The sequence below is a fragment of the Salvia splendens genome, chromosome 8 (genome assembly GCF_004379255.2).
Source record: "Salvia splendens isolate huo1 chromosome 8, SspV2, whole genome shotgun sequence".
In the NCBI taxonomy this organism is placed as follows: domain Eukaryota; kingdom Viridiplantae; phylum Streptophyta; class Magnoliopsida; order Lamiales; family Lamiaceae; genus Salvia; species Salvia splendens.
Genome location: NC_056039.1, coordinates 5,456,228 through 5,478,144, shown reverse-complemented (window position 1 = coordinate 5,478,144; position 21,917 = coordinate 5,456,228). Strand labels below are relative to the sequence as shown.

At 37.3% G+C, this 21,917-nt stretch overlaps 4 protein-coding genes and 1 pseudogene across 4 annotated transcripts; 2 read left to right on the top strand and 3 right to left on the bottom strand.

The window, feature by feature from the left end:
* Nucleotides 1-243: 243 nt before the first annotated feature.
* LOC121744531 (GDSL esterase/lipase At5g22810) lies at nucleotides 244-1,953 on the top strand. Its single transcript, XM_042138098.1, has 5 exons — nucleotides 244-620; nucleotides 701-831; nucleotides 917-1,150; nucleotides 1,232-1,487; nucleotides 1,598-1,953. The coding sequence occupies exons 1-5, from the start codon at nucleotides 383-385 to the stop codon at nucleotides 1,789-1,791; spliced, it is 1,053 nt and encodes a 350-aa protein (XP_041994032.1). The 5' UTR covers nucleotides 244-382; the 3' UTR covers nucleotides 1,792-1,953.
* An 18-nt stretch (nucleotides 1,954-1,971) lies between these two features.
* Nucleotides 1,972-6,115, bottom strand: LOC121745642 (annotated as a pseudogene).
* A 61-nt stretch (nucleotides 6,116-6,176) lies between these two features.
* On the top strand, nucleotides 6,177-11,935 carry LOC121744530 (magnesium transporter MRS2-11, chloroplastic-like). The gene is made up of 13 exons (XM_042138097.1): nucleotides 6,177-6,936; nucleotides 7,220-7,292; nucleotides 7,448-7,518; nucleotides 7,900-7,985; nucleotides 8,083-8,173; nucleotides 8,970-9,038; nucleotides 9,478-9,558; nucleotides 9,647-9,809; nucleotides 9,927-9,972; nucleotides 10,473-10,553; nucleotides 10,651-10,733; nucleotides 11,264-11,307; nucleotides 11,414-11,935. Exons 1-13 carry the CDS (start codon nucleotides 6,538-6,540, stop codon nucleotides 11,507-11,509), a joined length of 1,383 nt encoding a protein of 460 aa, XP_041994031.1. The 5' UTR covers nucleotides 6,177-6,537; the 3' UTR covers nucleotides 11,510-11,935.
* Nucleotides 11,936-12,106: 171 nt separating this feature from the next.
* On the bottom strand, nucleotides 12,107-15,848 carry LOC121744529 (SRSF protein kinase 1-like). Its single transcript, XM_042138096.1, has 4 exons — nucleotides 15,441-15,848; nucleotides 13,876-14,844; nucleotides 13,203-13,250; nucleotides 12,107-13,052 (listed from the first exon to the last, which is right to left on the bottom strand). Exons 1-4 carry the CDS (start codon nucleotides 15,654-15,656, stop codon nucleotides 12,651-12,653), a joined length of 1,635 nt encoding a protein of 544 aa, XP_041994030.1. The 5' UTR covers nucleotides 15,657-15,848; the 3' UTR covers nucleotides 12,107-12,650.
* A 3,759-nt stretch (nucleotides 15,849-19,607) lies between these two features.
* Nucleotides 19,608-20,912, bottom strand: LOC121743899 (agmatine coumaroyltransferase-2-like). Its single transcript, XM_042137284.1, has one exon. It carries the CDS (start codon nucleotides 20,910-20,912, stop codon nucleotides 19,608-19,610), a length of 1,305 nt encoding a protein of 434 aa, XP_041993218.1.
* Nucleotides 20,913-21,917: the final 1,005 nt, after the last annotated feature.

Sequence of the window (21,917 nt, the reverse complement as noted above, 5' to 3'; positions counted from 1 at the left end):
TAACTAATCACTCCAATTTCTTCAACCTTCCCCTAAGAAATAGTAAAAATTTGTAGTACTACAAGTATTTGTTTTATTCAAGCTGGCAGCTTGAAATGGCTAGGTTATCTTACCCAAGTAGAAATAGTGGTAAAGCATGTCCAGCTCATTGCACAGCACAGCAAGACACGCCACTTAACTTAGTTACCTTCCCTCCTTAAATTAATAATCACCTTTTGACTAACAATGCCATCTTCATTCACAAGCCTTTTAATTTTATTTTGCTCAGTTAAGATATGCATGGATTTTGAAGTGGCACAAGATCTTAGATGTAGCCATCTCAACCAATTAGGCCTCTTTAAATACCACCCAGAAATTCCTTATCAAACATCTGCAAGGAAACATGAGTGTCAAAAACATCTCAAGTTTTACTATCATCTACTTTTTCCTCGTTACCGTTGCAAATGCACAGCCTTTGGTTCCTGCACTCCTCATATTTGGGGACTCAGTTGTTGATGTAGGCAACAACAACAATCTTGAAACCATTGTCAAAGCCAATTTCCCGCCTTACGGAAGAGACTTCATCAAACACAAACCAACCGGTAGATTCTGCAACGGAAAGCTTGCTTCGGACTACACTGGTAAACAATTCCCATAACCACCTAAATCAATTACTTCTGTCACCAGACTAAAACAGCTGCTTTTCCTACTAACAATGCAGCTGAGAACCTCGGGTTTACCTCGTATCCTATGGCCTACCTCAGCAAGCAAGCCAATGGGAAGCATCTCCTGATTGGGGCTAACTTTGCCTCCGGCTCATCAGGCTACTACGACACCACTGCAAAAATCTATGTAAGCATAGCGAATAATTTGCATTGTTATTGATGTAAAATAAAAAAACAATCTGACTTCGTCGAGTTTTTGATCTCCTACATAGGAAACGATCCCATTGAGCAAACAGGTGGAGCTATACAAAGAATACCAGAATAAGCTTGCAACACTCGTGGGACAATCCAATGCTACATCCATCATAAACGGATCGATACATTTCCTTAGCAGTGGAAGCAGTGATTTTGTTCAGAACTACTACATTAATCCTCTTTTATACGAAAAGTACACTCCACTTCAATTCATAGACATTCTCTTGCAGTCTTACACCAAATTTGTGCAGGTTTTCTATTTCTGATGCTTGAAACACACAGATCTAGTCATACACATGGAGATAATAAATAAACTGTGCTTATGAATTTAGGAGTTGTACGATTTGGGAGCAAGAAAGATTGGAGTGACAACATTGCCACCACTTGGATGTGTGCCTGCAGTTATCACCATATTTGGCGAGGACAGTAACGAATGTGTCGAAAAGTTCAATAAAGTGGCAGTTTCATTCAACAAAAAGCTAAACTCCACTTCCCAGAAACTGCAGACCAAGCTATCTGGTCTTAATCTTGTAGTTTTGGATATCTACCAGCCTCTTCATGACCTAGTCACGCGCCCTACTGATTACGGTGAGCACTCGTAGGGGCTAGTCGCGTTTATAATACTGAAACACGAGATCTAATTCTATTCTTTGAACATGTGGAGAAAAGAAAATTAGTGTTTTATAATATATTTTCAGGTTTCTTTGAAGCAAGAAAGGCATGTTGTGGGACAGGATTGGTTGAGACATCTATTCTGTGCAATGCAGAGTCAGTTGGGACATGTAGGAATGCAAGTGAATATGTTTTCTGGGATGGCTTTCACCCCACTGATGCTGCTAACAAGATTTTGTCTGATGATTTGCTGACTGCTGGCCTCTCTCTCATCTCCTAATTTGAGATATATTTTTTCTATTTCAAGACTGTTTTTCTAAGTTGGCAGCTTCAATCCGGTCTGTTGTATTGGTTGTAAGTATTGTGTGATGTTCATGTATAAATAATACTACTGGGAGTGTAATCTGTTTTAATCTACATGTATTTGGTGTTTGATGCGGTATTTCTTCTTAACCACAAGTAAGAGTAATGTGTTTTTTTAGAGAACTAGTAATGTATCATAGTAACTTGTATTCATTTGCATATAATTGGATAAAATCCTTGTTCGTGCAGCTACCAGTTTATGCATAATAAAATTGTACCATTATGCATTCCACATGATACTGGTCTTCAAATATGTGTACTGTGAAGTAACCTCCACGCTTTATTGATGTGTGAGAAAATGTGAACATCCCGTAGCAGCAATGGTGGCCAACAAGCCATTGTAGCGAAGAAATGCATGAGGTGTTGGTTCACGACCTCGAAACTCCAGGAAGACCTGATATATTTATGTATTAGGACTTAGAAGAGATGAATGGTCCAATTATGTGGAGGCAGCATACATAAGTAGAGAGTTTCCCAGTAAAAACTAATGAAACCGTTTGTTCAAATACCTCATTAGGGGCCTTCCCACCTCCAAGGGCAAGAATGGTTTCACGAAATTTACGGCCCATTTCTCTAAGAGACTGTCACAACACACATTATGGAGCTTATCAGACATGGTGTCCTTATGTATTCATGCAGCATATGATAAATACCTTTCAGAACTCAAAGACAGAAGATTGCCAGAAATTAAGCACCTGGCATATTTAGCTACTACTATATATGTAAGGAATACTTCACCTGATCATTGTCCAACCCAGCCTCCTCAAATGCGGAGAAAGCATCTGCGGACAATACCTCTGCCCACTGGACACAAAAACATTTGATTGGGAGAGAGTGAGAGATGTTTCAATTTGATTTTATTATTTAAGTGCCAAGCACTTATCCTGTAATTGTTAATAGGGCCGGATTATTGCCAAAATACCACTTCAAACATCCACAAATGAATCCAATTACCTGATAACTGTAATATCCTGCTGTGTATTTATCTGGAAATTGAACGTTCAATGAGAACAAATTTCTGTAAAAAACAATAAGATGTTGAGGCCGTATCAGACACAAGCAAAAACAAGCATACTAACCTGCAAGGATATGACTGAAACTACAAAGAAATCTGTCTTCTGGCAGCAATGGAATAGGATGAGTCCTCTTACCAATTTCTTGATCCACGTCATATATAGATTCAAGTCCACCTGGAACATAGGTTGAGTGTAGTTCCAAATCCACAGAAGCATAACGCAGCTGCAGATCGCATACCATGTCAAGTTATTGATTAAAATGCAAAGGTGCAACAACACAAACACGCTCTTTACCTGACGAAGCAGTAGGGTACCTGCCCTAAATGCCCTTGCCCGAAGAATTCTTAAGCATGTATTTTCTGGTAGAGGTTCTCCACTTTCATAATGCTTGGCGATGCCCAATATGATTTCCCTGCAAAACCAATGTTGTTACTGCCTTCATGAATTAGTAAGGCTAACAACTCACTGGAAAAAGCATTAGCCATTTGAATCTATGAACTACCAAGACGAACTGATAAAAAAAGCATTATCTTTGTATTTAACTTTGCATTGATAGGTCATAGATATAGACGAACTAATTAGAAGTGTCCATGATGGAACGTCTGCTGCTCATAGATAAGGAAAGAAAGGGAGAAGTGTTTCACCTCTGGTAACACCAGTTCTCCATGAATAGAGAAGGGATCTCCAAAGCATCCCATTCTATCCCTTGATTGCCGGACACTAAGCCTTCATCTTGTTTGGTCAGCAAATGCTGAAGTGCATGGCCAAACTCATGGAATACTGCCACAACCTAAATGACTGGGTGGTTAATCAACATGTCAAGAGAAAATGTGACCATCTAAATGGAATCTAAACTACAAGAGGCCTAGCAGTCATTGTACCTCGCGTATGGTCAGGAGACTTGGTTTATCCTTTGTTGGTGGAGTGAGATTGCAAACAATATTTGTGATTGGTAACCGGGGATGGGTATTGTCACTTGAACACACACTACTCCTACCAACAACCAAATTAGCCCGTGCACCGCCACGTTTCTCTGAGGGACGAGAGTATGGATCAAAGTAAAAGTACGCAATGGGAGCATTTGAAGAATCTTTAATTTGGTAGAAGCTGGCATCTTTATTCCAGACCTATCAAATTGTAATGCATAAAATGCTCTGCCGCCATAAGTAAAAAGCAAGTTTCAAGAGTTTTAAGAAGTTTTACTGGAGCTGTTCCATCAGCCGGTTCAATGTCTACCCAAAATAGCTTCTTTGTAAGGTTGAATAGTCCTTCCATTACCTTTGGCAATGGGAAATAAAGGCGCAGCTCTTCCTGCACAAGTTGAGAGATTTAAGGAAATAGAATAAACATCTAACCACTTGATCTATTACCATTTAGAAACATTGTACGTGAAACTTATCCCACCTCGGAAGTTAAGTAGGTTTTAATTCTTAAGGTAAATTTGACAGAAATGTGTAGGAGAAGGCAACCTCATCGAAGTCATATCTTGATTCTCGAAGTCTTTCACTCCAGAAGTTAATATCCCATTAATTCAAATCATTTGCCTCTTGAGCACCCTTCTCTCTAGCATAATCTCGTAGCTCTTCCAAGTCTAAAGACTTGTATCAAACCAATCAGAAAAAGCGCTCGTTGCAAAACATGACAAGCTGAGCTGAATCTACTCACCACGAATGGCAGAACCCCAAGAAGCCTCATGAAGCTTGTATATAAGATCCTTTGCTTTATCAACAGTGGCCATTTTCATCTCTGAACTCACCTAATATTTGAATTATGTTTCAGTTTTTTCTCGAGAAAATATTAACAAAATTGCTCAAGTAAGCATTCTAGCTACATCAGTACCTCAGCACAGTTCTTGAACCCAAGAAGTTTTGCTTTCTCCAATCTGAGTTCTAGAACACGTTCAATAATAGGCGTGTTATTCAGAGGTCCATCCGATCCACGAGTCACGTATGCGCGGAAAATTTCCTCTCTCAAGGATCTGTTGCAAGCATGTTGCAGCACAGATCGATAAATTGGGCCATCCAACGTGATTATCCAAGGACCATCTTCAGTTGTGGCATTCTCATATCCCTAACATATAAAGAAGCACATGTATGAAATGCTATCAAATTAAGAGCAGAATCTGCTAAAACTTGAAAGTTTTCTGATACCTTCTCAATGGCTGTCTTTGCAGTTATACTAAGGGTGGTCAAAGGCAAGCCTTCTAATTCATTTTTATCTGTAATAACTTTCTCAAAACTTTTTGTTGCATCTAGAATGTTTTCTTCAAACTGTTGAGCAAGTTTTTCCAGCTCCTGAAGGTCACAGTGCAATGAGTTAGATGAGTATAACCTCAATTAACAGAAATTTGTGTAGCATTTTCTCTGATAAACATAACCAAATAAACGGATGAAATCCTATTTTCTCTTTATTAGCACCTGCTCTATTTCATTGAAACGTTCTTTACTGGTATCTTCAAGAGAAACTCCATACAAAACTGCTTCTTTCAACTTCACTGCATAAAATAGAGGTAATAATGAATGAAGGTAGGTCAAATGAAAAACAGCACTAGCTAGGTTCAAATGAAAACCAGCACTAGCTAGGTTCATGACTCATCATTCAAAGAACGCCCCAAACAAGCTCACAGTCGACTACTCGTTTGCGTGCATCACTCAGATTTTCCCAATCTGGAGAGTCTCTGATGGCCTTGAAGGCCTTGTACATGAGCTTGCTCTGTCTTAGTTTCAGCTGGAACCCAACCTTCTTTGGCTGCAAAAGATATGAACATAAGGAAAAAAGAAGGAAAAAATCACCAAAATAAACCAAGAATCACATACTTGAAGTAGTTGAATTGCAGCCCTGAGCTGAGGGCAATCCTTGACAGAGTTGAGATGATTCACAAGGCCCCAAACAACTGACAACCTATCTATAATCTTCTCGAGAGGCACAACCAGTCCTGGCCATGTCGGCTCCACTGTTTTCTCCAATTCATCCAAATCCTTCTCCTAACATTTTAGATCAACGTACAATCCAAAAAATGTGAATCGTGTACTGGGTAACATATGAGAGTTGACCAAAATATGAGAGGAAATTGCAACTCACGAGTTCGATCAGCAAGGTTTCAATTGCGGGGCAGATGTGATTTGGCTCTATCACATCGTACGGCGGGAAAATGAAGTCTTGCAGCAACGGATTCTCAACTGCTGCCATCGAAGATAGTTTGATTAAGCAAAATTTGAAGGTGAGTCAGTGAAATTGAGGATAGATATATGATTTCTCTATATTGATCAACCTGGATTCCAAAATAGTACTCCCACTACTATAGTTTAAGTTGATTAAATTTGAAAGAGGCGCCGGCTTTGACTCTTGTTTCATCGTTCAGTTGGATATTGGATATACTGTGTTTTTATCGTTATTGACAAGTGGAAACCTTTTTTGCCACAGCCACAACAAAACCATTTCCAACCACCAGTTACAGTATCTCTCTCTCTCTCTCTCTCTCTCTCTCTCTCTCTCACTAAAACATCTCTCCACCAATATACACACAGCTACAGACTTCTCGTGAATCTAGAGTTTGATTGGATTTTTGCGAGGATATATAGCTATAGCTATATACACGGATGTAGCGTCACAGTCTCAATTTTCCTTGTATTCACCTCTCTACAACAATGGCGTCTCCGACTCCGCTCTCGTCGCCGCATTCTCCAAATCCCTTGCAATTGCCGCTACACTCCCCTCACTTCCGCCTTATCTTGGCTGGAATTTCGCTATCGCAGTCGAAGCAAAAAATTTCGCGCCAATTATTGTTGTGGCAGCATCACCACCAGCAGCCGCGGAGGATCTGGGATCCCCTGCTCCACGTCGGAGCTAAGGAAGTTGCGATAAAGTGTTTCGCGGAATCGGCGGAGGAAATTGAAAGTTCAGGTGAATCTGTGTTGGATAAGGATGGGGAAGATGGGGTCTCTGACGAGGAGGTCGGTATAGTTCAGGATTTCCCCAACGGTGCTGCTGTTTCGCAGAGGACCTCGGATTCTCTTTCCCTTGGGATTCGAGAGCCAGTGTATGAGGTCAAATAATAGAGCCGCTTTGTCTTCTGATTTTCTGGTTGTTGATTTTGATATGGTAAATAGTGAATATTGGAAGATAAGACTTCGACATGGGAAGATGAAAAAAATTGATTGAAGCGTGAATTCCTAAAAATAGATAATGAAGAAAAACGAAGGAAGTTTTGTGCAGCTTGTCTTCAAATTTGCTGTCGAATACTAAGTAGTAGTGGAAAACCAAACCTGAATTTGATTCAATGGAAGGACTTGTTTTTTTGCTCTATGCTCACTCATTCACCCTCAACAGGTTGTGGAAGTAAAGTCTAATGGGATCGTATCCAAACGGAAAATTAGTAGGAGACACTTGTTAAAATCAAGTGGTGAGTACAAGTGTTTTTCATGGCAACCTGGATTTCTCAATAAACTATAAGAGACATGTTTATTCAATATTTAGTAATCAGTAGTAGTAAAATTTCCACTTGTAGTCTCTTTTCTGATGAACTCTGTTTCTCTTCTGTGGAAATATCTTTTTCAGGTCTCCGACCTCGAGATGTTAGGAGCGTTGATCCATCGCTGTGGTTAACCAATACAATGCCTGTAATATTGGTAAGAAACTACTACCTGCCATTGTTCACATTGTGTAATTAATCATATTACCTTGTAATCAGATTTGCATTCAACTTATTTTGTGTGCAGTGTTCTTGCCTAGGCAAGAGCGCTTAAATGGAAACCATTATTTGGCATTAGATTTTGGAGGATGGAATATGTTATCAAACCAGTCTGTCTGAACTTGAATTTACATATTTTGCATTGTTTATTTCTGCCCGTCTCACTGATATAAAGGATTGTTTATTTCTGTTTGTTAGTATCAATGAAAGAGATTACTAGTAGTATTTGGTTTTTGTTTTCTGTACTTTTCAACCTTTTTTTAAATTCTCTAACCAATTGGTTCATAGTGATTGTAAACCTTATTTCTAACTCAATCAGGTGCGGGAATATGCAATTTTGCTGAACTTGGGATCTTTACGAGCAATTGCAATGCAAGAATGTGTTTACATATTCAATTATAACCGGTATTCCCCTCCCCCCTACTATGAACTATTCTTGTCAATTCTGTAAAAGTTTGCACACAATCTCAGCTAAGCAATATGTTATTGTTGGAACTTACAGGAGAGCAGGAAAAGCATTTATTGATGCGTTGTTACCCCGCCTAAACCCGAAAAACATGAATGGAGGGCCCTCAATGCCATTTGTGCTTGAGGTAGATTTCCTCATGAATTACCTTTCTGAATCAGAGCACTTTGCTCTTTGCAAATAAAAATTCTCCACGAGTACTTGGTCCTGTGGATTACAGAGCCATTCTAATTCCCATTGCCTGTCCTATAAATATTAACCCACCATTTGATTTGTCATTTACACTAGTTAGGCCAGTTCCTACCGAGCTCAATCTGAATCTGCACATAGACTTATTGCCTTCTACAAAAAAAACTTCTGGATACTTATCCCATGATAAAGAAAAGTTAAAAGGATGAGTGGTAATTTCTTTTATGACCGATGCTAGTTATATTCTTTGACTGGTTTAACCAAGCGTTGCTCATTGCCTGTCTTTTCTAACAAAGCTTTCTAAAAGGATGAGTGCACATGTTTTTCACATGATGTTTTCCAACTTGATTGAATATTTACGTGCAATGGTTCAGAGGTTAGAGTTGATTCAATACAATCAACTGTAGATACTACCACAGTCCCAGGTCTCCTTGAAGCGTCATCTGTGTAAGGGGGTTATTGGCTTTTTTTTATGCATGGTAGGAAATTGTTCACCTGACAATAGTCTTCTCTCTTGGAGGGGCTTTAATTGAATCATGGCACTGAAGCAACTTTTGACAACTTGAAATCTTGCTTGAACGTAAAAAGCCATAAAGATTCTTTAGCACATCTATAGGCACCAAGTCCTACATGCAGCCTGGTCTGGGTCATCCTTTCATTACATAACAATGTGCTTTAATGGTAGTTTATATTTTTGAATATCCTGACAGGTTTTCATTGTGATATTCTTTCAGGTAGTTGAGGCGGCACTACATTCTCGAATACAACGCCTCGAACAGAGATTAATGGATTTAGAACCACGTGTAAGTAAGAAAAATAGTAACTGAATATTTTCGGATTATTTCTTCTCTGTCATGCTTTTAGTGTCAAAATATGTATGAAATCTTGAATAGTTTCACTGCAAAGAACATCCAAAAATTTACAAGATGCCTGATTCCTGTTACCGACTTCCTGGATAACGAATACCTAAACCTTTATCAATGTCTTGGTGCTTGAAACCCCTTTCTCATCGTACTAGTTTTGTGAATTGTACTACAGCTGCTCTGATTCATAGTTGAATTACAGAAGGAGCCAGAAAGCACTGCTTTCTACTGCCAGCTCCAACATAAATATTTACCGGAATTGTTTAACGAAAGAAAAATGTACTTATCTTGCTCTTATATGGGAATATTCCAAGCTCACTTTTATATACAGCTACGATGTGATTGTCTGTAATTTCCTTTACTATTACTCTTCTTGCAGGTCCAAAATTTGCTTGAGGTTCTTCCTAATCGATTGACTGCCAACATATTGGAGGAACTTCGAATTAGCAAACAAACACTAGTATAATTTATTCTGGCTATCTTGGTATTGCCTAAAATGTACTGATCAACTCATAACTAACTACTCACACACTTTTTGGTGACTAAAGGTAGAATTGGGCTCAAAGGCTGGGGCTTTGAAGCAAATGTTACTTGATATCCTTGAGGATACCCATGAAATACGGAGAATATGTATTATGGGAAGAAACTGCACTCTATCAAAAACTGATGATATGGAATGCTCTGTTCCCTTGGAGAAAGAGATAGCTGAGGGTAAGTTTTGTACAGTTAGAGACATGCAAAGATGAATTAAATCTATAATTACAGTTTACAGACGTCACTTCAGTTTGTACAAACTGCTGTCTGAGTATTGGTTCTTGTGTTTCTCAGAAGAGGAAGAAGAGATTGAAATGCTTTTGGAAAATTATCTCCAAAGGTAATTCCGTGACACCCTATAATGAAAGTGTAGGGGACTTCTCATAATGGAAGGGTAAATAGATAAAGGAGGAGACAATGCAAATACCAAAGTATAGATCGCTCTACTGGCACTTCTTTGAAGCTTCTTAATCTGTTTTCTTAGTGCTACACCTTATGTTTAAAAATTGGTATATAACCCAGGGGTCGGGGGTATCTTTGAGAAAGTTTGTTCAAGAATGTCCTTTTATTGTGCTCAGGATAGGCTGTACTCCCTTGTTGTTGTCATAGCTAAAGCTTTTAGGGGAAAAAAGACACTGTTTTCTTTGGCCAAGTACTTCCCTTTCTCCTGACCGCATTTATTCTGCTGAGAAACCTTAGACATGATATGCTAAGTTTCTGTGATTCTGTGATTCTGTGATTTGTTAATTAATGAGTGGGTCTCTGTAGAAGTTGAGGTTACAGTTGGTGGTTCTGTTATACTTTGGTAGTTAGCAGACTGATTATTTCATGCAATGGCAGATGCGAATCTTGTCATGGTCAAGCAGAGAGGCTTCTTGATTCAGCAAAGGAAATGGAGGATTCAATTGCCGTTAACCTGAGGTTTGTTATTTGCTATTGCTTCTTTTTCTTTGTTGTTTATCTATGCCAACACCAAAGATTCCTGTAATTGTATTTGTTAATCATTTTATGAAATCAGCTCTCGGAGACTTGAAGTTAGCAGAGTGGAACTGCTCCTTCAGGTTGGGGCATTATGCGTCGGAGTTGGTGCCCTAGTTGCAGGTATGCTGGTAACGAGTTATTTTAGTCATGCATCATCTTGGCCTGTTTTTTATTTATTTTTATTTTTATTTTTACGGGTAAATGAATATAAATTTAAAGACTACGTCACGGAGGACTCAAACCCGAGACATTTAGCCTCAGGCATTAACCTCTCTACCGCTTGGCCACTGGGCATTTAATAAATAAATTGATGGAACTGGTTTTCTCCTAGTTTGCAGAATGATGTCAAACACTGGATGCCTATGATCAATTCGAATTGCTCCTTGAAATCCTCATTAAGTTTTGTTACATAAGCACATGATATATAAATGTTGGTATAGTCCATGAACAAGTGCGCAATCTGCATTCAGTTTCAGAGCTGTTTAGAAGGTGAAAACTGACCAAGTAGCCTAAAACAAACAAAATCTCAGTTCAAGATACATTTGTTGGTTGCTACTCCACATTTTTTGTTATTGTCATAACATGTGATAATTCTGCATGTTACAGCATTCACTTAAAATTTCATGTTAACATCATGGTAAACTTGACAGGTATATTTGGCATGAACTTGAGATCTTATCTCGAGGAACGTGTGGTATGATCAACTTGTTCTCCCTTGTTTAACAGTACTATCATCCTCTCTCGGGCACATACCCGCTCGTTAATCATATAATTTTATCTGGTGTATACTTGTTTTGCAGTTTGCCTTTTGGCTGACAACAGCAGGGATTTTAGTGGGTGCTCTGCTGGGATTCTTTCTCATGTATGCATACCTCAGGCAAAAGAAGATTTTGTGAACATTAGAGAAGCCCACGTCTTCAACTTCTAACACAGTCAGCTCCAAACACAATTTTGGTTGATATGATTGGAGACACATACAAGGTTATATGATGGTGTTGGTATTTATACTGTCAAAGAACCCCTACAATCCTCAGATGCTTAAGCAATGCGATGTTGCATCCTCCGAGGGTAACTCGACTAGAGGCATGTGAAGCATGAGATAAATGAACAAGAGGATTCAGACTAATTCATTGTTGTGGGTGGTGGTGGTGTATGACCACCTAGTTGAAGGCAAGGTCGCAGGCTTGGTCTATTGTCTTTTCATGTTCGAGGGCCGATATTTACATCGTAGCTAAATAATATTCATAACGATTGTGCACATTATGTTTGTATGAAGCTTAAGATGAGTGATGATGCTGGAAAAAGATAAGCTCATTCGTATATTTTGGCGACTTAAGGAACCTGTAGGCTGTAGGTGTGTTGTTGCTATATTTTGTTGCGGGGTCAAGCAGCTTACAAATCACATAAAAGAGATTCATCATAACAGGCTGGCTTTGACAACAAACTTAACAAAAGTTTCATTTGTATAGAGCTCACTATTTGTACAATTTAAGTTGAAAAATCACCTCTGAAAATGAGAGCTCAATTGCTTATAATGAATAATAAGATACAATGACAGTCAGGTTACAACTCTTCTCAGATGGCTTGAGGTACTATTATTTTCTCTAGCTACAATACCGCCACATCCTCCGTCATGCATGGACAAACCTAGCATACAAGCGCACATGCGCGCACACACACCACCGTACACAGTTTTAGACTCAGGAACAGGCAGACACCAACGATGGTTAGCCAAAGAGTAAAAGTGCACCAGTAAAATGTACAGATAAGACCAGCCGTATGCCAGACCTAGTTATGAAAGTAATTAAATAATCATACCAAGGACAACCAGCAATAACACATGCTCCTGGCCGGTGTATCAATTATTGAACTGTGTTAAAATTGCTTTCCCGATATTTTTCTCACTTGAACTCAACAATTGGTGCACACCATCCACATAATTAGAGAGGCCATGGGATTACAGCTGTCCAAGCAAGCTTCATACAAGATCAACGTGTAAGTGACTGAATACGATACCAGATCATGATCAATGGTTCTTTATGGGTGTGATAAAGATATAGAATCTTTGGTACGCCTTGATGCTCCATCAATAGCAATATTTCCCACTCTAACCTCCATCGCCTCCCTCTCATCCTTGTCCCTCTTCTTATCAGAACTACTATTTTCTAGTTCCTTGGGTTGAGAGGTCGAAGGGGCTAATTGGCGAGGGCCTCCACTTATCCATGGATGATTAAGACATTGAGCGGCTGTCAGCCTTTTCTCAGGCACAAAATCTAGTATCTGAATAAGGAAATCAGCCATCTCACTAGCATCTTGTTCACGGAACTCATATTTCTCCGAAAGTACCTTCACGAGAGGCCAAACTCTCAATCTTCTAATATGTCTCAAGTCTCCAAATCTATTAAAGAAGTCTCGAGAGTAACGTCCGCCTAAAGCAACCTATTTTTAAAGTCATGTAGAAAAACATGAATTTGAAGTAAATACACGGCCAATATTCAAAAAATTGACTGAATATATAGATTTAACAGTTTTTAGTTTCGGGCCAGTGGTCGGTGGGATAAGCAACTCAACAGCCAGAATTCTCCTCACCTTGCGTGGCAACATTCCAAGAAGCTCCATCATCAGGGCCAAATGGTCCTACAAATAGGAAACAATATATAATCTATCTATTTCACCAATAACAACACATGTAATTAAGATCATGAAAATCGATGGTCATGAAATGATTTCTGAGATTCAGTGGATAAACAGAAGACAAAGGTCAGGACAAAAAGAAGAAAAGTAAGCACCATCTTATTACAGCAGGAGATATTTCATTAAGGCACCAACTTACATATACACAGAAGCTACATTCCTGCAACTTCACGAATAGTATACTTTCATAGATCGCATGACACGACTCAAACAAAACTAGTTCAGATAGCAACGAGCCAAATATAACCTGTAAAATAAGCACCTTAAAGGATCTACACCAGTCATACTCGAATCGAGAACAACCATATAGAAACCAAGGAGTTGAAAGCAACTTTACAGCAGAGTTTGTCCAATTGAAAGCAAACCATGCTAACTAGTAATGAACAAATGAAATAGTATCACAAATCAATCTGAACCAATGCAGAAAGTTTCAGAGAAGTTAACAGAGTTCCATAACTAATCATGGTATGAAACATAATAGGATCAAGGAGACACCAGTCAGAAACCTAAAAGCAACGGGACATGCTATTGCTGAAAAAAGGGAAATAAAAATAATATGAAAGCATACCTCATCACGATCAAAGTTTTCACCACTATGTGGGTCAAAAAGGACATCGCCGGTGGCCAGCTCAAAGCAAATGCAAGCAAATGACCACATATCAGCTGATGTTGAGTACTTAGATCCCAAAATAACCTCCGGGCATCTGTACTGCCTTGTCTGAATATCACTGGTGAATTGTTTGTGTGTCCAACATGCACTTCCAAAATCAACCAATTTGCACTTTAGATCAACCTCAGCCAAGAGCTTCTTCCTTGCAGACTGGGTACCCCTCTTGTTATCCTTAGTCCCAATATACCCATCACTACTTTCATCATTGTTTGCTGATCCAAGAATTGAAGCATCAAATTTTCCCTCTCCATTGGATTTGTCACCTTCGTGAGAATCTTGATTTCCACTTGCCTCATTATCTGGCTCAGCTTCCTCAGAAGCTTCATAGCCAGCACATCTCCTCGCTGCTGGATTAGTCTTTCTCCTGATTTGCGTTTTCTGGTTTTTAGGTAGGTCACTGCATGTCCCTTTAACATCTTTTGAAGCCTGAGATTCAAATGCAATCTTTCCCTTACTGGTAGGGAGGATGAGAGGTGCCTCTGATTTAGTAGGATCTTTAGACGGGTCTATCCGGGACCAAAGCAATATGTTCTCTGGTTTCAGATCTGTGTGTATGATTGATAATTTACGATGCAGATAATCCAGTCCCACTAAAATGTGGAAACAAATTTCTTTAACCTTGTGAAGGGGAAGACCTCGGTAGGCTGAATACTTAATTAGGGTTAGAAGATTGTCTCCCAAGTATTCAAAGACCATACACACATGCTGACCATTTGGACCTGAATGCTTAAAGTGATCCAAAAGTTTCACAGCACATTTTTTATCCTCTGGATCTCCCTCAGCAATCTCTTTTAGAATAGTGATCTCATCCATTGCTGCTTCAGTGTAGTGTTGTGCACTCTTTTGAACCTTCAGAGCTACATATATCTATCACCAGATCCATGAGTAAAAATTATAAACTTGCAAAGGAGCTTAGCTAGTTACGAATGATAAAAATATAATAGAGGTATGAGCTAGAAAATTTTCAATGCGATTCTTCACATGTTAAACTAAATAACTTTCCCAATAATGTCACTGAATTAATGCAGTGTAACCAATAAATCAAGATATAATCAAACATCCACCTAACTCATCCTTTAACACATCAAAATGCTTGTTTTTTTAAAATTAAAATTTATTCAAAAGAAAGATCGGGTAAATGAAACAGTAAGTTACACCTTCAATAACAGAATGACAAAAGGCATATGGCAAACAATTTTTCCCTTTCTTTTCTGGATATGAAAACCAAAATTAAAGAAAAATTAACTCCATACACCTCAGACAAAAAAGTTATTTACGCATTAGGTAGCTGATAGCATAATAATTAATACTAAAACATCAAAAAATGTACTACTAAACTTTTTTTATAAGAACAAAAAAGTAAGAAATCAAAGTAGCATATTGCAGACTTAAATTAAAGCACAAAATCGGATTTACAATTGAAAGTTAACTAGAAAAAGTAGATGAAAATGGAGAAAATTTACAGATTTCTGAATGTCCCAAGCTAGCCAAACGGTGGAGAAATGGCCCCAGCCAAGCTTGCTCTGAACGACATATCTTCCATGCTTAAATGTGTCACCGATCCGCACGGCGTGATATCCGCCGCGCCTGTAGTCCTCCGTTCCCTCATCCTCCGACGTGTAGTCGCTCGTCTCGCTCCGATCACCGCCGTCCCTCTCGCGCGCCGCCTCTTCCGCCATCCGCGAATCAAAATCAATAGAAAGCTGCAGATTTCAACGCGATTAGCCAGAAATGGCAGCTCTGACTTATGTCGGCGAGTAAGGTACAGAGAGAGAAACGGGACTGGTTAGGGTTTATATTGAAATTGGAGTGAGGAAGAGGGATGAGAATCGTTCGTATATTTTCTTTTACGCAATCCTACTAGTATTAAATCACTCATTCGTCTCTGTGTAGTTTATGATTTCTTTAACAGTATTTTCTAACTGTATAATTATCTTTAATCATATTAATACGAGTAGTAATTTTCACAAAACACTCATTAATAATTTGCACCTTCCTTTCGCCCAAAGTCATGTAATAGTAATAGTAATAGTAATCATTTTTAGTAGTCATCAGACTATCTCACTTAATTATACAAGTTGGATTAGTCAACTCGGATCATCGAATTATTCGTGTTTAACTTTTATCTAATTATAATTTTTCACGCAGAACTTAAATTTAAATCATCTCTAATCATACACCATGCTTATCTAGTCTTCTAATTTATTTGAGTTTAATTAATTAGATTCATATTGACATGACATGTCAATCTTTAACTTTAGATCGTGTCAGCAATTTATTTCGATAAACGAATGTTCATTCTCCAAAACAAGATTCAATCCAAATAAAAATAAACCATACGATCTCACAACACTATTTGATCTAGAAACTAAGTAAAATTGTGATATATGTAAACAAATTTTTCATAATATATGAATATAAGATGAGTGTAGTTAATAAAATATACTACTGCCTTTAATATCTTGTATGAGTAAAATCAAACTAGTACGTATGATGTTTGATTAATCCATTAGTGGTGTTCTGTTTCCTTAAATAAAATAATATAAAGATATAATTTGAGTTTAGATTGTCAAGTTATTTTAGTTAGAATAAATTGATTATAATTAATTATCACATAATTATCTATTTAAAATTTAAATTGTGAAATTTAATATGATGAACTAAATATATTGTATATTTAATTCTAAAACAATCTTACAAACTGAAAAATCCCTATAAAAATATGATCTTTGAACCAACATTTTGGAAGATTTTATTGAAGGATAAATTTCGGTTCTGAAATTCAAAAGGGAAAAGTTTTTGTCCCAAATAGTCTCGTTCAATTTAATCTCTACCAAAATTTATCCATTTTTATTTTTAAAATGATTTTCATTACATTATACTTATTAACACTAATTCAACTATATTTCATTAATTTTGTACTCTTAAAAATCATGACATTCAAAGAAAGTCTTTTGTTGTTGTTAGACTAATAGCACTGATAGAATCATTAAGTAATACTATCATGTGTTGATTTATAGATATATCTAGCGATGAGACGGTTAATTCAAGAATTTAAGTTTGTTCAACCGAGGGAATATTTTTTAGAAGTAAATAAGTAGTTGGTGGGTGGTTGCATGAGTAGTAGGCTCGTGGGATGGGTTTACTAAAAAAAATGATATGTTTAGCCTTAGGGCATTCGCAACGGCTTCTCGTTGCGGTCCCGGTCTCGTCCCGGCAAGACGAGATCGTAGCGAGACGCCGCTGCGGATGCCCCGTCTCGTCGCGTAGCTCGTGAGGGAGGGGCGGGACGCGGGCTGTCTCGCCACGAGCGTCGGTCACGTGGCGAGCAGCGGTTGGTGCGTGACGCCCACTCGCCGGCTGAGCGAGTGGGCGTCAATTTAGACTATTTTTAATTAAATGTTTTTTAAAATCTGAATATAAAAAAAATCGACCGTTATTTTATTTTATTTTATTCCCACATTCATCTATAAATAACACTACACACAATTCCCCACCATTTTTTAGTATTTTAATTTCTAGTATTTTAAATTATGTCTTTTTATTTTTTTAGGATTTTAAGTATGTGTTTTTTTATTTTTTTATGATTTTAAATTGTATTTTTTTTATTTAATGAAGTGTGTTTTTATAAATTGAATTTATTGGAAATAAAAATAAAAAATGAAATTGAATGAATAGTTAATGGATGAGATGGTTAAGAGATAGAGGGATGCATATGTTGTCTCTTAGTTAAGAGATGTGGCAAAAGTGCAGTGGAGCCCGTAAATAGTGAAGGGGTGAAACGGTAAGACACGGGTGTGGATGACCTCGACAACTGGATTAAGTCGTGGACCGAGTTCAATTATTCTCTTGCGCATGCGACTTTCAGGAATACTATTAAATATTTGGAGTTATTCAACTTTTCTTTAAATGCACTTAGTTACTCTCATTTTCTGTGACTTCGCAGTATCAGACATCATACTATATCATTTAATAAGGTTAATAATTTTATACACGATTTTCCAAATATCGCACTAATGTCTCCATATTTCAATTTATTAGTATAAAATAATAAATTCTAATAACTTGTGAGATTGTAGTACTATAATGTTTCAATAGTATGTTAATTCATCTAATTTTAGTTAGCCTTTTTGGTTTATCTAAGCATAACGGCCCCAAAAGCTATGCTAAGTAGCTTTTCCCAATTGGCCTTCAACCGTTCTCAGCCTACCATCTTAAATGCTAAAAAAGGCAGTTGAATTGAAAGAAGTGAAGAAAAACTCCATAAACAAAGGCAGTAGCAGAGTCAGCAGACCACAATAATTTTAAATGCTAAAAAAAATAAAAATTAAGAAGCAAACTATCTCATTTCCCTTTTATTGAATATGTTTGAATTGTAAATTTTTTATTTGAAATTAATGATTTTCAAAATACATGTAATCTTTTGTACAAAAGAAAATAATTTGTTAATTGAAATTTATATAAAATGAACTATTGTACGAAATTTTCAACAATCTTTTTCTTTAACGATAATTAAGCTTCATTTACTTTCAATGTATGATTTCGATTTTTGTAATATAGGTTGATATCAACTATTGGTTCACTATTCAATATCGTACTGATAACAAATCACTCATTATGAGAGGATTAATATAGTTTGAAGGAGATATTTAAGAGGATAATACAGTATGAGAGTATATGGAAAGGATTTAGAAGATTTTGTGATTTGGGTGAACTCTTCCTATGCATAATCGTGAGATACCATAAATTAATCGTCGATACTATATCAAGTTGCTGGAAACAATTCAGAGAATGGTCAATTTGCAGTTTTTTTTTTGAGTGAGTAGAAAGATATTGCAATCATATTTAAATTTAATAACTATATATATTTAAAAGATTGAGACGTAGCTAGTATCAAACCTAAAGAGAAACAATACATATTGATTGAACTACAAAAAAGAAGTATCAAATGAATGTTATTTACATTTTTATGATAGCTTGTAAAATAATAGCTCAAGAGGACGTTTATTATATTTGAAGTACTTTTTCACTGGTTTCAGAGTATTTTGCCTTTTTTCAAAAAATTTTGTCTTAGGACAGTTGGTCAACAAAGCTTTCACACAGCATTGACACAATGACATCTTTATCTAGAAGACAACAAAGTTTCCGAATTGCAATATACTTATATACTATTAACATTTGTACAATTTTAATGCAGGTATATAACGGTAAAATACAATAGAAAATAAGATACTCCAGCAAAGGATCTAACCATATACTGTATATTTTAATAAGTAATGATAGGTACTCCATTAATTAGTTAGCCAAATAACTTGTGAGCATGTTTGAGTATATTCTTCTTATTCTTTATTTAGAACAGTTGGTCAGTTGGTCAACAAAGCTTTCACACCTTGATCATGCATGCACCTGATCTTACTTCCCAACGTGGACACAACCTTCAAATAGTAGCTAGAAAATATATCCCTTTTTAATAAATCACAGAGTATTTTTCTTAAGTAACATAAACAAAGTTACAAGTAGAAGGTATCAAGATATAGTGTACATTACAAGTGGTATATTAGTATATATTCTCCAAAATCATAATAATCGATGCGAAATATAAAATCCATTGTGAATGTGCAATATTATTTCTATTCTAGGGTATAACAAATTTCTTTAAAATTTTTGTAATTTTCTTGAAATAGAGGAACGAAAACGTCGATACTTCCGTTGCCGGCGAAGGAGGGGAGAAGGAAAATGATCCCCTCTATGGGCGAGAAGGAGGGCAAGAAAATGTATGGAGTTCCACTTCCCAAATCAAGATCATAAAATGGGAACCTTAGCCAGCTATTAACTTCCAAATTAGGCCACAATACCATTTCTTCTATGTCTGCATTCGGAACAAGATCTTCGACCTTTGCCTCGTGATTGGCAAAGTCGATGAACGATTTGAAGTAATCGTCATTCACATTCGTGACCGCATCATGCAAAATCTTGGCTGCGAACGGGAGAGGCGCGTCTAAGAGGTCGTCTACTTTGGCCTCTGCAAATGCCCACAACACCAAATTCCCAAAATATTCATTTGGAACCCTAGGGTTTAGTCGCGCCCGACCGTCCACTGAGATCCTCAGTTGGGTGGTCTCGGATCCGTTCAAGCCACGCGCCTTTGTTACTACTCTCCATAGATGAGCCAAGAGGCTCTCGAAAGTGCTAAAAGGCTTCTTCGATCCATTCATCGAAGAAGCCCTAGCTTTGACCTTAGAGAGAAATTCCGAGGTGAAATGAACTTTGTGTGCCACAATATCCTCCACATTATGATCTATCAAAGGGTATACCTTTTTGAAGTTTGTAGAGAGATATTCCACCCCTCTATGCTGAAAGTCAACTTTAGGGGGACTTCGAGGGGGGAATATTGTACGATCATTAAATGGCAATGGTGTAATTTCAAGTCCCCTTGAAGCCAGTCCCCATGCAACCAAAAAGTTGCTTGTGGCATGACCATCCGCCACGAGGTGGTGGGCGGTGAAGCCCACCACCATCGAGCCACACGAGAATCTAGTGAGCTGAACTTGAACGAGCTCGACCACGCCCTCCAAACTAGGGTGCATGCTTAGCAAAGACGCGGAAGGGCAGAAAGTAACGGATTGATCTAGATCGCGATCAACCGATGCCTCCACAAACCTAACACCGTCGTCGTTCAAGAGAATGATAGGATCGCCATTGCTATCTTTGCCGAGCCTCCCGGCCCACCCACGATACGCGGCCAACGCCTTCCTTAGGCCTTGCTCAATCGTTGCATTGGGCGGGGTTGGAGGGCGATACGCGTAAACAACAGCCACGTGTTGATCGTAAGTCACCTTATCAAAAACAGATAGAGGGATGTAATCTGTAGTTGGAGGAGGGTTGCCTACATACAAAGGCTTAATAAGCTTTGAACTTCCTATTTTGATTTTCATGGTTGCCTTGGGAATTTATTATTAGGCAATGATTTTATAATTTGGTTTGAGCTTTGTGGATGATGTATTAGGGGGTTTATATACTAGAGATATATGCACTTTGCATTCTTTAATCATGAAACTCTATGTTGTAAATAAAATACCAATAATCAATGCTACTAATTTGTTATGATTTTAGGCATAGAAGATTGGAGGTCTGACCCTCTTGAAAATTATCCTAATTTAGACAGCCAACGATTTGCAAAAGTCATCCCATGTCTTTGTTCTTTGTGTGCATCTGTTTCATTTAGTTTGGTAGAAACTTAGGGATTTTTATATTATTAATGTTTTGACCTGTGAGCAAATAATGGAAATATTTTATTACGTGAGTGAAGGCCAGAATTGAGGTCTATTGAAACGAGACATTTAGATAAGGTGGAAGAAGATGATGATAAGTGATTAAATATAGTGTAGGAATCTTGATAAGATTTTTTATTATTATTACACCAGCTTATTTACTACTATGTTATAATTGGGTATATACGGATCAACAAAATTTGAATTATAGTGTCAAATAGTAATAATAAAAAAGATTAAGCAAAAAAAAAACTCACCTTTCAAGTAATTTCATGCAATCGGGCAATGTATAACAAGAGAATGCATCTAAGACTATAATCCCACTGTATTAATCATAATTATTTTAATATAACAATAATAACAATATGTAGATGACCAACTTATCTTTTTGTAGATGAGTCACTTAATAAAATAAAATAGAAGAAAATGAGTTGTTATAACTTATTAATATTATGTTGCTTAATTCATTGTGAAATTAAATTTTCAACATTAAAAGGTATGCATGTCATAACCATAGACCACTAGAAAATTGAAATTTGCTCTTGCAATATACTACTAGTATAACAGAATATAGAAGTTGTAGTTAGATTGATTTAGGTCTTGGAAGTGTTTGAGGTGTCTTCATTTGATAAAGATATATGTATATACTGTACTATATAGTATGATTGG

Excerpts from the sequence above, each read along its gene's own strand:
- LOC121744529 (XM_042138096.1), bottom strand. The coding sequence starts at position 15,656 with ATGGCGGAAGAGGCGGCGCGCGAGAGGGACGGCGGTGATCGGAGCGAG. Across the intron at positions 14,845-15,440 it reads CTTGGGACATTCAGAAATCT|ATATATGTAGCTCTGAAGGT; the intron begins GTAAATTTTCTC and ends ATCTGGTGATAG. Across the intron at positions 13,251-13,875 it reads AAAACTTTGATCGTGATGAG|GACCATTTGGCCCTGATGAT; the intron begins GTATGCTTTCAT and ends TCCTATTTGTAG.
- LOC121744530 (XM_042138097.1), top strand. The coding sequence starts at position 6,538 with ATGGCGTCTCCGACTCCGCTCTCGTCGCCGCATTCTCCAAATCCCTTG. Across the intron at positions 7,986-8,082 it reads TACATATTCAATTATAACCG|GAGAGCAGGAAAAGCATTTA; the intron begins GTATTCCCCTCC and ends TGGAACTTACAG. Across the intron at positions 11,308-11,413 it reads CTTATCTCGAGGAACGTGTG|TTTGCCTTTTGGCTGACAAC; the intron begins GTATGATCAACT and ends CTTGTTTTGCAG.
- LOC121743899 (XM_042137284.1), bottom strand. The coding sequence starts at position 20,912 with ATGAAAATCAAAATAGGAAGTTCAAAGCTTATTAAGCCTTTGTATGTA.
- LOC121744531 (XM_042138098.1), top strand. The coding sequence starts at position 383 with ATGAGTGTCAAAAACATCTCAAGTTTTACTATCATCTACTTTTTCCTC. Across the intron at positions 621-700 it reads GCTTGCTTCGGACTACACTG|CTGAGAACCTCGGGTTTACC; the intron begins GTAAACAATTCC and ends CTAACAATGCAG. Across the intron at positions 832-916 it reads ACACCACTGCAAAAATCTAT|GAAACGATCCCATTGAGCAA; the intron begins GTAAGCATAGCG and ends TCTCCTACATAG.